Raw genomic sequence first — 19,190 nt, 5'->3', positions numbered from 1 at the left:
TGATCAGCTTTGACATAGTATCCCTTTTCATCAAAGTACCGATAAAAGACACTCTGACATTCATCTGGCAGATCTTTCCAGAAGGCATCAAGGCCCTTTTCCAACACTGCCTAATGACCAGCTATTTTCAGTGAGATAATGAGTTCTATGAACAGACAGCTGGAGTGGCCATGGCGAGCCCCCTCAGCCCGGTTATAGCAAACTTCTACATGGAACATTTCGAAAAACTGGCCCTGGCTTCGGCACCCTTCACACCCACAGTCTGGTTCTGATATGTAGGTGAGACCTTTGTAATTTGGAACCACGGTGAAGAAAAACTTGAACAATTTCTAATCCATCTCAACAGCATCCACCCAAATATACAATTCACCATGGAAAAAGAAAAAAAGGGCCCTCCCTTTCTTAGATATCATGGTCACACACAAAACTGACCTACTGTTGGGACACAAGGTCTACAGAAAATCCACCCACATAGACTGGTACCTACACAAAAACTCCACCCACAGCAAAAAAAGAGCCATAATAAAAAAAACTGGTAGACCGTGCAAATCAGAACTGTGAAGTTCAATTTCTCAGCACCCAACTCAACCATCTGAACTGGGCCAAGCAAATGGCTACTCCAAAATTGAAATCACAAGAGCCATCAAACCAAGAAAACCACCAAACTGAAGAGGAAAACCAGCCACCCACAAATGAAGTATTTCTGCCATACATCAAGGGGGCCATGGACCACATGGGAAAACTTTTGAAAAAACGCAACCTATAAACAGTATTGGACTGCATGAATCCCAAGCTGGAATTAAGATTGCCGGAAGAAATATCAACAACCTCAGTTATGTAGATGATATCACTCTGATGGCAGAAAATGAAGAGGAATTAAAGAACCTCTTAATGAGGGTGAAAGAGGAGAGCGCCAAAAATGGTCTGAAGCTCAACATCAAAAAAAACTAAGATCACGGGGACTGGTCCCATCATCTCCTGGCAAATAGAAGGGGAAGATATGGAGACGGTGACAGATTTTATCTTCTTGGGCTCCATGATCACTGCAGATGGTTACAGTAAAATGGCCACAAAATTAAAAGATGCCTACTTCTTGGGAGGAAAGCGATGGCAAACCTAGACAGCATCTTAAAAAGCAGAGACATCACTTTGCCAACAAAGGTCCGCATAGTCAAAGCTATGGTTTTTCCGGTAGTGATGTATGGAACTAAGAGCTGGACCATAAAGAAGGCTGACCCCCGAAGAATTGATGCTTTTGAATTGTGCTGGAGGAGACTCTTGAGAGTCCCCTGGACTACAAGGAGAACAAACCGAATCGTTTTGAAGGAAATTAACCCTGAGTGGTCACTGGAAGAACACACCCTGAAGCTGAGGCTCCAATACTTTGGCCATCTCATGAGAAGAGAAGACTCATTGGAAAAGACCCTGATGTTGGGAAAGTGTGAGGGCAAGAGGAGAAGGGAATGACAGAGGACAAGATGGTTGGACAAAAGGGATCCCCTCACCACTGCAGGAGTATACCGGATACCTTGCAGTTGTGGCTATATATATATATTGGAACCACAAAGTGCAGCATCCACACCAGAATCAAAGAACATTAGAGACACTGCAGACTAAAACAACCAGAAAAATCAACAGTAGCTGAACATGCCCTAAAACAAGCTGCACATGAAATTCTATTTCAAAATACTGAAGTACTGGACAACACCAGCAATCATTATGTTAAGACTGCACAGAGAAGCCATTGAAATCCACAAACACCAGCACAGCTTCAACAAAAAAGAAGAGTGTTTAAAACTCAACAAAGCCTAGCTCCCAGCACTGAAAAATAGACTGCAAAAGGTCAACGAACTCTACCAGCTACAAGAACCGGTGATCACTGCACACAAAAGACCAGATAACGACACCCATCAATCACAGTGACAGATAATCTCTCCTTCTTATCACAACAATACACCCACAAGAAGAACAACAAAAAACACTGATCATCACAATCACCCATCTCCTGAAAAGGACAAAAGCTGATCCCACAGCTATAAATACTCAACTATCCAAACAAACTGCACCAGTCCTCTGGAGATGCCGGCCACAGAGACTGGTGAAACGTTAGGAAGAACAACCTTCAGAACATGGCCAAAGAGCCCGAAAAACCCACAACAACCATCAGTGAGTCTACTGTTGTTATCCCCAGTGAGCGTCCATGGCCAAGATGGGACTTGAATCCAGGTCCCTTGTTTTAGTGGCTGGGTATGAGCAATGGGACTACATGCTCCCTCTTAAGCAACGTTCAAAATTTAAAATTGTAAAATAAAATTAAACGACACTTTTTTTAACCTTTCCTGAATCTTAGACCATTTAACTTCAATAGGTAACTCTAGGTTCTATGATTATGAATCACAGTGAAAATCTTTTGTTTACATTTGCTCTGTTTAATCAAAGACATAAGTGCGAAGAAAGGATTTGAGAAGAGGAAGAGGGGAGATAACATATGTGATCCTATTATTCATCTTTGGCTGCTAAACTTTGGTTTAGGTATCAGCAAATGGAGCATCTGAGTTGGCCCACACTGGATAGATCTTTGACTTTGTTTTTGGAAGGCTGTAATCAGGAATTAATTTATAATAGTCTGAGAATAGCTGTACAATAGGGTTTCTATATGGATTAAGATTTTTATATGGAGTACTATAACTTTGATACTGTTGTGATTTTTGGCAGTGAAAGAATTGTGTATCTTTTTGTGTTATGTTTGTGTGCATTGTATATTTATTATAAAAATAAACTTAGTAGTGAAAATGCAACTGTTTTGGAAAGTAACTTTCTATTCTTAGCCAAGAATGTTTAAAATTAACTGACAAATAAAACAAAATATTTTAGGATTTACTGTCTCCTGTTACCTGGGAACAGAAAATGTTTTTCTCTTGCTATGGCAACAAGAAAATGTGAATGTACTATAAACTGATAACTTGGAGTTCTTCCACACAATAGATGAGAAATACATTTTGTGCTGCACCAGAGTTGTATCTCTCAGTATTTCAGCCCCTGACTGGACTTGTAACCTAATTCCAATTCTGTCTTCTCTACAATCTTTTCTTACAAGTGGAAGATTGTTTTTCAGTAAAGCTTTTATATGATACTTACTTCAGAAATGTTATAGGCATGTTTCTTTGATAGGAACATATGACATACATACATACATACATGCATACATGCATACATGCATACATGCATACATACATACATACATACATACATACATACATACATACATACATACATACATACATACATACATACATACATACATACATACATAAAAACCTTTATTGGCATTGAAGATAGGAACATATAGTTGTCAGGCTTTAGAATAAAAAAATTTCCTTACCTAATTAATTAAAAATGCTAAAGGAATCTTGTGGTGTGTTTTTATGTCTGGACCTGTGCCTGCTCCCAGATTATGTTTTGTGAGAGTCTGCTAAACTAGAATAGCAATTTACTTTTTAAAATGTTTTGCAAGCTACCCTTTGTGCTAGCTTTAGTCTGATGTTATGACTGATAGGACACCATTTTAGATACAGTACTTCTCTGCTTTAGGAAGCTGTACCTCTGCATAGACAGAAGTTGTGCTGCTTGAGTAAATTTCTGCACAACTGGAATAAAATTATCAATGGTAGCAGACTGAGAGTAATTAAAGTGTTCCCTTTTCTGTTTCAGGTTGATTGCAACTTCATATCATTGCATGCAAATCGTATGCAGTCCATAATAATAAAAGGTACATTTCACTTAGCAGCAGTCTGCAATAGCTGGTGATGTCACACCTGTTGCACTGGTGTAGCTACAAAAGAAGATACTTAGGCCATTGTGAATTTTTGTTGCTTGCCAGCCTTTTGTTTTCACAACTGTTTCTTCAAACTTTATCTTTTTTTACTTTCCATGTTTTCAAATGAAAAATGTAAGCAGAAATCTCATGATGAAATTGAGTTTTTACCCAAGTAAAGTAGACCTGTTGAAATGAATTGAAATGGTTATTAACCGCTTAAGTTGAATTGATTTCAATTGGGCTACTCTAGGTAGGGCAAAATCAGTAGCAACCATTTTCTTTTAAAAGCATTTATGTGAATCATAGAATAATGGAGTTGGAAGGGGCCTTTAAGATCATCAAGTCAAATCTCCCTGTTCAATGCAGGAAACGAAGTTCAAGTATATCTGACGTGTGGTTGCCTAATTTTCTCTTTTATGTCTCCAGTGTTGGAGCACTTCCCACTTCCTGAGGTAATTGGGTCCATTGTCATACTGCTCTAATAGGAAGTTTTTCCTTTAGAAGAGGTAGCTGTGTTAGTCTGTGCAGGCATATCAGGCAAAATCCAAAGAAACAAAACAAGGTTATCTATTTTCTGTCTGCTGTGAGAATAGTTACAATAGAACTTAACACTAAACATAGGCCATAAATTACTGAATGTGAGATGTAGCCACACAACCAAGACTTTTAGAGCCAACTAATATTTTACTTCATCCAGTATTTAATTTTTTCCATATGTCTGACGAAGTGGACTTGTCCATGAAAGCTCACATTAAAATATGTTTTTTCTTGTTTTTGTTTTTGTTTGTTTGTTTGGATTTTGCCTAATGTTTTTCCTGATATTCAGCTGAAATCTGCCCTCCTGTAACCTGAGCCCATTCTTACATGTCCTGCACTCTGGAATGATCAAGAGCAGATCCTGCCCCTCTTCTATATGACAACTTTTCAAGTACTTTGTGTGTACTTTCAGGTATTTGAAAATTATGATCATATATCCCTTTAGTCTTCTTTTCTCAAGACTAAATATGCCCAGTTCTTTCAGTTTTCCGCATAGGCCTTGTTTCCAGTGCCCTGATCATCCTTGTTTCCCTCTTCTAAACCTGTTCCAGTTTGTCTGCATCCTTCTTAAAGTGCAGCCACAGTATTCAAGATGAGGCCTAAGCAGTACTGAATTGAGGAGAACTACTACTTCATGGGATCTGGAGACCTTGCTTCTGTAGTCTAAAATAGCATTTTCCTTTTTTGCATTCTCAGTACACAGTGGCTCATATTTATCTACAACAACATCAAGATTCTCCTCAGATGTGGTATTGCTAATCCAAATATCCCTTATTTTGTAACTGTGCATTTGGCTTCTTTTTCCTTAACTGTAGAATTTTGTACTTATCCCTGTTAAATTCCATTTGGTTGTTTTCAGCCCAGTATTTGAGCCTATTGAGATCTTTTTTGATTTTATTTCTGTCTTCCATTGCTTTAGCTATTCCACCTAATATTGTGTCAATTGCAAATTTGATAAGCATTCCCTATATCACTTCGTCCAAGTCATAAATAAAACTGTTGAAGTGCACTGGGCCCATGACTGAGCCTTGTGGTACCCCACTTGTTACCACCTCCCACTCTGAGAGGAGCCATTGATAAACACTCTCTGAGTATGAGTCTGTAAACAGCTGTGTATCACAGAATTATATATAAAGCACAAAACAGCCACATTTCTCTTTGTGTACTTTACAGTTCTACACAATACAGAACTCTATACATTCAGATATTGTTTGCATGTTGTTGTTGTTGTTTAGTAATTAAGTTGTGTCCGACTCTTCGTGACCCCATGGACCAGAGCACGGCAGGCCATCATGTCTTCCACTTCCTCCCGGAGTTTGGTCGAATTCATGTGGGTAGCTTCGATGACACTGTCCGCTATCTCATCCTCTGTCGTCCCCTTCTCCTCTTGCCTCCACACTTTCCCAACATCAGGGTCTTTTCCAGGGAGTCTTCTCTTCTCATGAGATGGCCAAAGTATTGGAGCCTCAGCTTCAGGATCTGTCCTTCCAATGAGCGCTCTGCATGTTATACAGAGATTATTTCTCAGATAATTTAGTTCTAATGCAGTTTGATTGTATTTATATCTTCTTTATTTTCTACAGGTAATGTTGGAGAGAGCTGAGATTATCTCTTTGTTTAATGGAACTTAAAAGTATATGGGTTCCAATGGCTTAATGTAATGGATTGCTTTTCCACTGCTATTTCCCCCCCTGAAATTGAAAACACCAGTTTCCTGTCTGTCTTCTGTGAATTTTTAATGTATTTTTTAACCAGCCTTTTAGGGAACCTTTCAAAGAACAGCCTATGCCTCACATCTTGCAAACAGTCAGTTTTATTCTAAATGATGGAAAACAGACTATTTGTAGATTCTAATTTGGAAAATTAGTGTTTCCAAATTTCTTTAATGATAGTAAGGTGCCTACTAAGATGGAAACTTTTTTGCCAGTGATAGCAGTTTCTGGGTTTGTTCCACATTTAGCCAGCAAAACTCCTTGATGTATTTGGCTCGTTTAACATCATACCTAAATTATAGTCTTGATTGGAAATAGTGATTCTAATATAAATTCACACTGGTATTTCATAGAGGTTGGCCATATATTAAATTAATTTTGAATTTTGCTACAAGAACCATTTTGATCAGTGACATGTTTTTGTAGCAGAAGGTGAGGAAATCTTAAAATAGACACAGATGGAGTGATCAATTTATATGAAGTCCCTCTCAAATTTCTGTTAGGCTGAGGCCAGCTTGCTTTTGCAAAATAATTTTATGTGTAATTCAGTAAGTTTTAGATCTCATTAAGAAAACCAATACATATGATCTGTGAGAAATCAAATTAAGATCAAAGAAGACGGTATGCTGAGGTCATATGTGGCGTTCGTGTTGGAGAACAGTGGATTCAGCACTGGTGGAGGTTTCCAGGTCAGGCAATGTGATCTATTCTGTGGATAGTAGGTTAGGTCTAAGAAATTGGATGTCCATGGACTAAAAGTCACTGTCTCCCCCCCCCCCACCTGCCACATGCAAGAATATGGTTATTTGTCCCATTTCCAATTGCCAGTTTATATTCTAAGAAGGACCAAGACTGTAGCAATAGAAACACATTTTAGAAAGAGAGATCTTGATTTTTAGATAAAGATAATGAATTTTAAATTCCATCTTTGGGCGAAACAACACACAAGAGTATTATAGCATACAAAACAATACAATGCACAACACCAACAAATAACATCAAAACAGGTAGGCAATAAAAAAAGGAATGTAAAAAAAAACCCTTTATCGAGTTCTGGAAAGCATACTAATCAGTATTTTAGGACATAGACAAAAAGAAATGGTTTTCCAAAGAAGGATCCAAAAAGAAGACTTCTAAGCCAAGGATAGAGAACCTTTCTCTTTGCCAGCTGTATTTGTCAGGGGAAATTCAGTGGTAGTAGACAAAATCTCTCCATTTCTCCTTCCACAAGCAACCTGGAAGAGATGTGCCTTGAAAGGGTGGCTCTGATCAGACCTCTGTTTTCAAAATGCTGTCCTTTTGCAGCTTAGCTGGAGTTGCCATTTCAAAGTACTTGCCTGTGCATTCAAAGTGATCTGTTCCTTCTGTTAGACTGATTTTTGATCCAGTTCTAATGTTCTTTGGAAGAAGGCTCTTCTCTATACCTCTGCCAGGCGAGATCTAAACCAAGGCCCACCCAATTAGTTATCAGTCTTGTATGGAAGCATCTTGGCCTTCACACGCACTGAATCATTTTTCAAAATTTTCCACTCACCTTTTGGTCCCAAGGTTCTTTCAGGTTCTTCGAGATTGAAAATACAAACATAAAATTAGTGAAAGTGTATTTATTATCACATTTAAAGTTGGGGTCTTTAAATATTAACATGAGTTTGATTTAGAAGGTAGTGTGTTGAACAAGGCTGCAGAATTCTTGATTACTTGAAAATTGCAAGTACTGTACATATTGAAGACAATTCTCTGTAGAACCGGGGGGGGGGGGGGAGGAAAGGGCACCCCTCCAGAAGTTATGTTGCCCTGCCCAGCAGAATAAGTGGAAATGAATGCTGTGATATGTAATCCAAAAACAGTTGGAGGGCCAAAGGAGGCATTTTAATCTTTAAGAATTGTCTATGGGAGCAGACTAAGACAGGGAAACCATTGAACACTGCTGTCATGGAAAAGTCTTGGTATAGAATGATATTTCGTGAACTTAGCTGATATAGAATGAAGGAGGTAACTTGGTGGAACAGACAAAAATGTTAGGAAAGGTTGAAAGCAGCAGGAAAAAAGAAAGATGGAGTATGAGATAGTTTGACTCTGTAAAGGAGACCACAGTATTAAATTTGCAAGAGCTGAGGGCTATTAATGACAGTACATTTTGGAGGTCCCTCATGTTACATACAGCACTGATGTTACCTGTCTGTCATGGGTTTGGAGGGAAAGTTCCATCCTATGGGGAGTGGAAGGCGGGACATCAGGAGGAGGGGCTGTACTGTATATATATGTGGAGTTTGTGTGGAGAGTTTGGAGAGCTGAGGGAGAGCTGAAGGGAAGCTGAGAGAAGAAGCTGGTGTGGGAGTCTGTGTGTCAGACAGGGTACTACTGTGTGTCAGTCAGTACCAACCTGATAGGTTCAGGTGTCTGGATGGTTAGCCAGAACTGATAGGTTCAGGGTCTGTGCTTTACTTTAAAGTGTTCTGTGTGAACCAAACTGGTGTATGTATGATTGAGACTAAGCCACGTTACTGTATCTTATTCACTTGATCATTTTATTTTCCCTGTGTGTTATTTAAATAAACCTTATTCCTTTGTTTAAAAATCCATTCCTGGTCTGTGTGACTTCTTATAGGGAATGGTTGGTGGCAGCTTAGTGAAACTGTGGCATATCCCAGTAGGTCTGGGGTTGTCACATTGATTGGTGTCCAGCGTGTGGGATACGACTGGTCCAGTTGTCCAGTGGTCCAGCAAAGCCTTGGCAAGTGTGCCCAGAGCAAGGGGGGTCTAGTCAGGGACAATCTGAGAGCGCGTAGGTAATCTTCTAGGCTTACCTCACGGGGAGGTACGCTAGTGGAAGAACGTGTAACCTCAGATTGGTGGGACTAGATTAGGGAGCTCTGAGGCAACCTGTTTTGGCGGGAAAAAGCTGAGGCAAAGCTGTGTGAAATAGCAGTGATCTAGCCTGTTTGCTGAGAGGCCTAGCAGAGGGGGGTGGACTCTGGCTGGCAACAGTTGCAAGTTAGTGCTGAAGAACAGCAGCAATCTATAGAAGGCTGGTTCTGAGGCAAAAGAGAAAAAAAAAGTGGTCGCTTTATTTTGAGGCTTGACTTTTGAAAGCAGCCTGTTCGGGGGGGATTATGCCCTTGACTCGAAGCCAAATGGCAGAAATGGGTGAAGTGAGGGAACCCCAGGTGGACCAAGGCTCCGAGGATGAATTTGGCTCAGTGCAGGATGACAGCACGGGAGAACAGAACCCAGAACTCAGAAAAATGCTCCTAGCCCAACAGCATGAATATCGAATGAGACAATTGGAAAGGGAGGCCAGAGAAAGAGCTGAAATCAGGCAGGCAGAGGCAGATGCCAAGGAAAGGGGAATGGCCATGAGGATAAAAGAGATGGAACTGAAACACAGAATTAGAATGGCACAATTAGAATTAACATTCCTCAATAAGAGAAATAACAATTTATCAGTTGAAGAAATTGCGGAAAGAGAAAAGTATGAGGCTCAGGCCAGACAAAGTGAGCAAGATCTTGAAAAATATAATCAGCAAAAAGACATTAAATTAAAAGAAATCAGAGATAAGACTGAGGAAAAAGTAAAAGAGATAAAAGCTAGGGCTGAGGAAGAAATTTTACAGATCAGGGCTGAGTTTGAGGCTAAGCAAAAGGAGCTGGATTTGAGAATAAAAGAGAAGAAATTGCAACTAGAAAAGAAACCGAAAGAAGGCACACAGGTTAAGGCACAACCTCAAAACCTGAATTATTCTGAAGAAAACATGAGGGAAACATGGGACCCTAAGTACTCCAAAGGGTTAGGTCAGAGCCCGCCAAAAAGGGGCGACCATTGTGTTGATAAAACTTCTGGGCAGAGCCAGTCCAGGAACCAGATTTTGGAGGGAAAACCAAAACCAGAGGAGAAAGACTCCAAGTACAGCAGAAAATGTTATTTCTGTCAGGGAAAGGGCCATCTAATCTCAGGGTGTGAGAAATGGAAGCAGATAAAGGGAAATTTGCCTCATGATTTGAGTGGAACCAAGCCAAAAGCTGTGTTCTGTGTCCAAAAAGAGCAAAGCTCCTTGTCACTGAGGGAGCCTGTTGCCATGGCTACTCAATCTGGAACAGTTACATCTGCTGATCAGGCTGAGGAAAATGGTCCTCTTGTGGAGGTCAAGCGCTGCTTGCTAGTGAGAACAGATTCTCAGTTGTTTGAAACCGCAGGGGTGGACGTAGGAATACTTGACCATCAGTATAGGGGGCTGAGGGATACTTGTTCCCAGGTGACCCTGTGCCATCCAGATATTATTCCTAGGGAGTATATAATCCCGAATGAGAGCATAAAGGTGGCAGGGATTGAGGGACAGGTGATCTCGCTGCCAGTAGCTGAGGTACCTGTGAACTTTCAAGGCTGGAGGGGAGTTTGGCGGCTAGCGATTTCATCGACTCTGCCAGCAGCCGTGCTCGTGGGAAATGACCTGGCTGAACATGTGAAACGGGTGCTAGTGATTACACGCTCACAAGCCACCACGGGGACAGTTCAGGGGGGTACTGATGAGCCCGAGACGGAAGCAGAGGGGAGCTCCGAAGCTGTGGTGGAAACTTTAACCACAGACAGCCGATTTGGCCAAGAGCAAAAGGCAGACGCCACTCTCCAAAAGTGTTTTGAACAGGTGACAGACGCCCAGCTAACACCTGAAACCCCAGTGAGATTTCGAGAGAAAAAAGGAATTTTATATAGAGAGACCCTGAGGAATATCTCAAAAGGGGGAGAGTTGAGGAGTCAGCTGGTGGTACCTGAAAAGTATCGCCCCATGATCTTAAAAAGGGGGCACTCTGACCTGTTTGCTGCGCACTTAGGGGTGAACAAAACACAACAAAGAATTACACAGAATTTTTACTGGCCTGAAATAGGGAAGCAGATCAAGGAGTTCTGTAAACAATGTGATGTGTGTCAGAGGCAGGGGAATAACCGTGACAGGACCAAAGCAAAGTTGTGCCCTTTGCCTGTGATTGACACTCCGTTCAAATTTATAGGGGTGGATATTGTGGGACCTTTGCCCAAGGCCACAAAGAGGGGGAACAGGTTCATTCTCACCATTGTGGACCATGCCACGAGGTACCCTGAAGCCATACCCTTGTCTAACATTGAAACTAACACAGTGGCAGATGCCTTGGTGGGGTATATGTCCAGGATGGGATTTGCCTCAGAAATAATCACAGATTTGGGCGCATCGTTTACATCGAAGCTCATGAAACGGTTATGGCAAATCTGTGGAATTAAACACAAGGAAACCACTGCCTATCACCCTGAAAGTAATGGGTTAACTGAGAAGTTCAATGGTACTCTGATGTGCATGATTAGGGCTTACTTGGCAGAGAATCCAAACAATTGGGACCAGAAGCTGCAGTCCCTTTTGTTTGCTTATCGATCAGTGCCACAAGCCAGTACCGGGTTCAGGCCGTTTGAACTCTTGTTTGGGAGAAGGGTGAAAGGTCCACTTGATTTAATCAAGCAAAATTGGGAGCAGATCACCCAGGATGACCCACAAGACGTTGTGACATATATAGACTCTTTAAGGAATGACCTAAAGAGAAACCTAGAGCTAGCAGCAGAGACCCTGCAAGCTCAAAAGGTCAGAAAGAAAGCTTGGGATGACCAGAAAGCCAGGGAGAGGCACTTTGACCCAGGGGAGGAAGTGCTTTGGCCTAGGCTCTGCAAAGAGAACAAACTGCAGCTGGGTAGCCCAGAAATAAAATATTTGGGTCACATAGTAGGGGGAGGAGTGATCAAACCCCTAGAGGCCAAAATAGAAGCAGTTCGTGATTGGCCTAGACCCAACACCAAGAAAAAAGTCAAATCATTTCTTGGGTTGGTGGGCTACTACAGAAAGTTCATCCCGAGGTTTAGCGAGATTGCGGCTCCGCTGACCGATCTGACGCAGAAGAAGACTGATGACCGCATCCCGTGGACCAGCGACTGTGAGGAGGCGTTCCAGAGGTTGAAGGAGGCCCTCATCAACTATCCAGTGCTGCGTGCTCCAGACTTCGACCGGGAGTTCATCATCTACACCGATGCGTCTAATAGCGGGGTAGGAGCAGTTCTTTGCCAGGAGGATGAGAATGGTGACCAGCATCCAGTGTCCTACCTGAGTAGGAAACTCCAGAAAGGTGAGAGACATTTGGCAACCGTGGAAAAGGAGTGCCTGGCCATAGTCTACGCGATCCAGAAGGCCAAGCCTTACATCTGGGGAAGACATTTTGTTCTGTGCACTGACCATTCACCACTGCAATGGTTAAAGACAATGAAAACCCACAATAACAAACTTATGAGGTGGGCTTTAAACCTGCAGGACTATGACTTTGAAGTGAAGGTGGTCAGAGGGTCAGTGAACTGTGTTGCTGACGCCTTGTCAAGAAGACCCGAAGAATGAAGACGGCGAAAGAACATGGACTATGTATATATTTTGGTGACCAAAGGTTAAATGTACCTGTTGTTTATTAAACATGCCTGGTTTGTATCAATAAAGGTAACTTGATGTATTGTAAATGGTAAATGTTTAAATGCCTAATTGATATGTTTATCCTAGAGTAAGTATGGTATTGTATGTTAATGTATAAATGTTTTTGTATGTTTTGGATCCAGGTTGTTTTTTTGGAGAAAAGCACCTTAGCTTTCCCTCTACAAAACAACTTATAAAGAGGGGAGGTGTTACATACAGCACTGATGTTACCTGTCTGTCATGGGTTTGGAGGGAAAGTTCCATCCTGTGGGGAGTGGAAGGCGGGACATCAGGAGGAGGGGCTGTACTGTATATATATGTGGAGTTTGTGTGGAGAGTTTGGAGAGCTGAGGGAGAGCTGAAGGGAAGCTGAGAGAAGAAGCTGGTGTGGGAGTCTGTGTGTCAGACAGGGTACTACTGTGTGTCAGTCAGTACCAACCTGATAGGTTCAGGTGTCTGGATGGTTAGCCAGAACTGATAGGTTCAGGGTCTGTGCTTTACTTTAAAGTGTTCTGTGTGAACCAAACTGGTGTATGTATGATTGAGACTAAGCCACGTTACTGTATCTTATTCACTTGATCATTTTATTTTCCCTGTGTGTTATTTAAATAAACCTTATTCCTTTGTTTAAAAATCCATTCCTGGTCTGTGTGACTTCTTATAGGGAATGGTTGGTGGCAGCTTAGTGAAACTGTGGCATATCCCAGTAGGTCTGGGGTTGTCACACCTCATTCATAGGGTCTTCAGAAGCTGTAGGTGACTTAATGGCACAGAATAAACAACAGGTGAATGTAATATTTCCCTCATATGAAGACTAGTTTTCATGAAGTAGCCTTATAAACATTACAGTTGTGCCCCGCTTAACGATTGCCTCACTTAATGAGGAAATTGCTTTACGATGAGGTTTTTGCGATCGCAAAAGTGATAGCAAAACGATGTTTTAAATGGGGGGGGTTTCCCTTTGCGATGATCGGTTCCCTGCTTCGGGAACCGATTCTTCACAAAATGATGTTTTTTGAACAGCTGATCGGCGGCTTCAAAATGGCCCCCGCTGTTTTCTAGGGACGGATTCCTCGCTCTACAGGCACCAAAAGTGGCCGCCGTATGGAGGATCTTCACAAAACGAGCACAAAACGAAGGGTTTTCAATGGGCTTTTTTGTTTCGTTTGACGACGTTTTCGCTCTACTGCAATTTTGCTGGAACGAATTAACGTCAAGCGAGGCACCACTGTATAGTATAGGATGAAATATATTGTGTAGCGGTGAAATGGAAATGTTTTAAATACACTTGTTCCTAGCCTACTGTAATTTTACAGGGTTGCTCTCTTCCTATGAAGTTCATTATTTAAAGAGTCAATGTCTATTTCATTTCACCAGTACAGTATATCTGTAAATAACAGTGGCTACATATGATTGCTTTCTGCCTGCAGTTTGTGAGGAGACCATTACACTTCTTCTGTTTGGTAGATAATACAAAGATAGTATACTGCCTAGACAGAAGGATAACTGAATGGAAAGACTGATAGAAAGTCTGTGTAAGAATTTTTCATGTATACATCTCCTCCATTTTCTTCCAGAGCCATGCTGTCATGGAAAGGGATTTACTTTGTACTTGCACTGTTCTTGGGAAGCTTCTTTGGAAGCATTTTTATGCTTGGTCCCTTGCTGCCACTGATGTTTATCTCCCCGGCTTGGTATCGTTGGATCACTGATCGTGTTGTGGCTACCTGGCTTACACTTCCAGTGGTAAGTTGCTTATATGTGTATTTCGTAGAAGATCCATTTGTCAGATCATCCAGCTTTTACACTATAACATATCCACCAGAATATTAAGACAGGCTATGAAAGGAAGCAAGAAACCTCAAAGCACACCAGAGTGGTTCATCACACTTCTTATCTGTTGAAAAGCAAAGTGAAAAAATTGCTGCTCATAGCAGTTCATTGTGAAGCACAGACATACATCACGTTTAAAAAACAACAATTCAAAAACCAAAACCAAGAAGACTTCATAAGGCTAAAAGGGCATAGATCTGTTGTCTGCTTTCTTCTACTAGTATATTTGCCATGCATATTTCTTTGTTAAGGAAACTGTAGGTGAATGGCTTAAGAAGACTAAAAGACTGGTAGAGACAGTTACTAATTCTTATCTACCCTGTCAGTCAAGTTGCTAGTTGCTAGTGGAAAATATTAGAAGCAGTTTTTAAAGGGGAAAGAAAAACAAAGTGAACTTTAAGCTCTTAAATCACTAGGTGAGTGGGGGTTTCCTTTGGAGGGATCATGTGGAGCAGTGGATTTGTTTGTTTGCTGAAGTGCTAAACTATATCTAAATTCAGCTTCAACTTCTAGATTGGTAAATAAATTCAAGTACTGCAGGAAGTTATGAGAAGTTGTGACTTTCCAAGTGAGACCAAAACTCGCTCTGTGTTATGCCCTCATGCCTGTTCCTATCTCTGTTTGGAATAAGTATGGTCTTTTAAAATTTTATCAAAAAAATGTTTTGAGAACTTGTGAAAGACCTCAGACATTAAGAATCAGGCCCCAGTTAAGGTCTGGAGGCTTTTGCATTGGGAAACTATGTGATCACCTCTCCATGCCCAAAATACATTTTCAGAGACTTATCCTAGCTGCTCTTTCACCCTTTTCACTCTTGTCAATTTCCATTTTCATTTCCTTACCTGTCTGAACAGCATCCTCTTCGCTCTCTTCATACTTCTTATTTCTGTTATAGACCCCCTTTCCTCCCCATTCCTATTCTTTCCTCTTTTCTCTTTCCCCCCTTATTTGTTATTTCTGCTTTTATTGCTTATTGGGCTACAAGGGTTGCTGTTTGGAAGGAGGATCAGGCCAAATGGCATATTGCTTTCCCCTTCCCCCTCAATCTCACCAGACTCTTTGTAGCCCAATCCAACCCACATCCAAAGTGGCCATTCTGGACTGCCCCTAAAATTTGATATCATGAGAATTAGTAACCTCTAAAAGGTCTAACAGCCCTGTTCAGGTCTTACAGATTAAAGACCATGACTCTCTTACTGATTCATTCCAACTCTTGTTAGATCTTCTCCTTTTCCTAGTGTCTTCAACTTTTCCTAGCCTTAATATATTTCCTTTTTTCCAGCGAGTCTTTTCTCTCTCGTGATACAGCCTACCTACATAGGCTTCATAGAACAAAGGAGCCCTTTCCTAGTAGCGCCCTGTACCACTTCCTGCTTTTCCAGGAGGGTCGTGAAATCTGTATGATTGGACATAATTTCATGAAGCATGGAAAAGGAAAGGCATTTGCGTCTTAATTTCTTGGACTTTCTCTCTTCCACTTTTTGTTATTAGTCACAAGCAACATCTTTGTGAGCTTGAGTACCTTTGTCACTAACATGGTCAATATATAAATAGTGGTACATTGTCTTGTTTTTTTATACTTCCTTGTTCTTGACCTTGATCAGTAATAACATGCCAGTACTGCAGTTAGCTGAGTCATCCATTAATGTTTTGTGCTTTTTATATAGTTCATTCCAGAGTGGTAAGTGACATCTCAGCTGATTGGATGAGGCACTGAATATGTTCTCTTTTCCTATTCATCTCTCTCCCCTAATTCTCTTGTTATTTCATATTTTTACACACTAAGACTTATTTGGGGTTAGAAGATTTTTCTTTCCTTTTGGATAGTTCAGAAAGAAAAGTATCTCAAGAGGTTTATTGGGTGCTTTGATTGCATAGTGGTTTAGGTTGGTTTTCTATGCCCTGTATCCTGTCATTATACTCTGCTGTTTTTAGGCATTATCTTTGTTCCCCAACTTTTCCCAAAGGGTTTCACGATAATGCATGTTTAGTTATCCTCATAATAGAACTGTGATTGCTTAGCCTGAAAGAAAACAATTTGCTTTATGATTGGAAGCTGAATCATTTTCTTCATCCATATACTCTAGGGTCTATGTACTTTTTATCTATATAGCAATTTTTAAAATGGGTGAGATACAACATTTTTATAAGTGCAAAAGTAATAACCGTACAATAAAAATACAGAGCAGTGAAGTTATATGGGAGGGCAACAGACCTAATAGGTCCTTGACTAAAAAGCTCAGGATCAGTCAGTGTAATAAAGTGAGCATTGATGTGCGTAGCAAAAACCTTCAATTTTGTTTTTTGTTTTGCTTTGCTTTGCAGTTCAGGGGGCTGCTTTTTTCATTTTCATCTTTTTCATATACTAGTCTTCTTCATCTTCATCATCATCTTCATCTTCTTCTTCTTCTTCTTCTTCATCATCATCATCATCATCATCTTCATCTTCTTCTTTCCTCATCCTCTTATTGCTCTAGGTTCCCATTTTCTGTGGTTTCCTCTAACAGTTTCGAAGTCAAACCCACACTTTTGCCCAGTCATCATCTACCAGCAAAGTTGCTTTTGGATTTCATCACAGCATTGAACTGTACATCAGGTGCTCCATTCTCACAATGTGAGGCCAAGGTGGGAGATAGATTTAAACAAACAAACAGCAACAGCAACCTTTTCTTGCTGTATACATCTATATACTGTGGGATCTGAGATTTTAAAAAACAGCTTTAAGATGGAGGAGTGGAACTCATGTTATTCCTGCAATGGGAAGAAGACCTTTTCTGCTGATCTTGCTTTCCTCCCCCCCCCCCAAGCTAGGCAATTCTTTTCATTTTACCCATTTTCTCTACATATACAGTGGTGCCACGCACAGCGAGGTTAATCTGTTCCGAATTAACCCTCGCTGTGTGAAACATCGCTGTACGGAAGTAAAAAAGCCATTGAAACGCATTAAACTACGTTTAATGCGTTCCAATCAGCATGTTTACTTACCGTACAGCGATGCCGGCAGCCATTTTTGCGCTCTCCCCTTGCAGAACGAGGGCGCAAAAATGGCTGCAATCAGCTGTCCGGCGGGTCCAAAATGGCCGCCGGAACAGCCGAAAGGGGCCGGGGCGCAGCGTTTTCGCGCCCTTGGTAAGCAAGGGGGAGGTGCGAAAACGCTGCCGGAAGCCCCGAAATGGCTGCGCGCAGCGTTTTCGCGCCCTCCCCTTGCTTACCAAGGGCGCGAAAACGCTGCGCCTCAGCCCCTTTCGGCTGTTCTGGCGGCCATTTTGAAGCCACGGAACAGCTGATTGTCGGGTCGCAAAGCAAAGGTCTCCGCTCTGCGATTTCCCGCCTATACGGGCACCGTTTTGCGATCGCAAAAACGGCCTCGTAGAGCGAATTCATCGCTCTACGAGTCGCCCGTTCTGCGAGGCACCACTGTAGACTGTGAGGCATACATAATGTCTCATTCCATTTCCTGCACCTAGGGAGAGAGACTTCTTCAGAAAATTTTGCTCTCGTACCATACTATGTTCAGGCTGTGGGTCCTCCCTCACCCACCCACCCCCACCCCCTGTACAAATATCTAATCTTTTGGAAGACAAATATTTTTGGCTTTTAAACTTTTTCTTATCTACAGATAGGAACAGCTTTCCATTTCATTTTTCTGCAAACCTTGAAGATCAGGTCATTTTATACAGTGGGTCAAAGAAAGCTTAAATAAAAGAGGGAAGCATGAAAGAACGTGGCATCTGTGTGAACCTCACTGGGAATCTCTCCTTTCTTTACTACATGAAAAATAAGTAACCGAAGTGGGAAATGCCAGGTTTGTTAGGGTGGGCAAATTATAGCCTTGTTCAGGCATTAAATATTGCTGCAACATGCAAAGAAGGGAGTATGTTAGTCTTGACCCTTCTGTTTTGATTGTCACATAGAAAGTGACAAGTCTGGAAATCAGAGGTTCAAGTATGCATAGAGACTTCCCGCATGATTGACAACCCTTGGAAGATTTCAGACACATGAAAAAGATGCACATGTACAGGGATATCTAATTTTGGAACTTGTTCCTTTCCATGTGAGGAAAGCTAATGATGGAGGAATCAAGTGAAATTTGCATTCAGATTATGATATCTGGTATAGTCTAAGAGATTTTGCAGACTTGAAACAGATAATTTGTGTCTCCCTGATTCTGTCTGCTAATTATATTTAAAACATTTGCAGAGTCATTGATTGTAATACATTCTTATTCTTTCTTGGAGGCTTTACTGGAGATCGTGTTTGGCTCAAAGGTGGTTATAACAGGTGATGGATTTATCCCTGGAGAAAGAAGTGTCATTGTTATGAACCATCGAACACGAATGGACTGGATGTTTCTATGGAATTGCCTCCTGAGATATAGCTACCTCAGACTTGAAAAAATATGTCTCAAATCTAGTCTCAAAGGCATTCCAGGATTTGGTAGGTAACAAATATAATACTGTTTTATCATGTGTACTGTTATCTTTGCTGCCATATACATATATACCTGACATTCTTTTGAACTGTTTGCAGAGAGGAGTCCTCAATTGAAAAATAAAAGCCTGTAAATATTAAACATGTACTTCACTTTCCAACTCAAGTAGAAAGTAATTTCTAATTGAAGTGTGTGTTAAATTATTACTCTCCGTATTTGATGTAGAATGTTTTGTGAGGGCATGTTCCTTTGTAAGGCCTTGATGGATCGACCAACAGTCTATCTAGTCCAGTGCCATGCTTCTTACAGTGGACAATCAGATGCCTGTGCAAGCCGAATGCAGAACATGAAGGAAATAAGACCTTACCCAGCAGCTGCTTTACAGA

General features: G+C 41.2%; 1 protein-coding gene across 1 annotated transcript in view; it reads left to right on the top strand.

Moving 5' to 3' along the window:
- The window catches only part of LCLAT1 (lysocardiolipin acyltransferase 1), a 110,670-nt gene that overhangs the window by 24,757 nt on the left and 66,723 nt on the right, over window positions 1-19,190 (top strand). The window contains exons 2-3 of the mRNA XM_020793117.3: window positions 14,117-14,285; window positions 18,611-18,809. Of these exons, the coding sequence (XP_020648776.3) occupies window positions 14,121-14,285; window positions 18,611-18,809 (364 nt within the window). The 5' untranslated portion in view covers window positions 14,117-14,120. The remainder of the gene's footprint in view (window positions 1-14,116; window positions 14,286-18,610; window positions 18,810-19,190) is intronic.

The sequence above is a fragment of the Pogona vitticeps genome, chromosome 1 (assembly GCF_051106095.1).
Source record: "Pogona vitticeps strain Pit_001003342236 chromosome 1, PviZW2.1, whole genome shotgun sequence".
NCBI classification, from domain to species: domain Eukaryota; kingdom Metazoa; phylum Chordata; class Lepidosauria; order Squamata; family Agamidae; genus Pogona; species Pogona vitticeps.
Note: the sequence above shows the minus strand (reverse complement) of the source record. Positions and strands in the feature narration are given on the sequence as shown.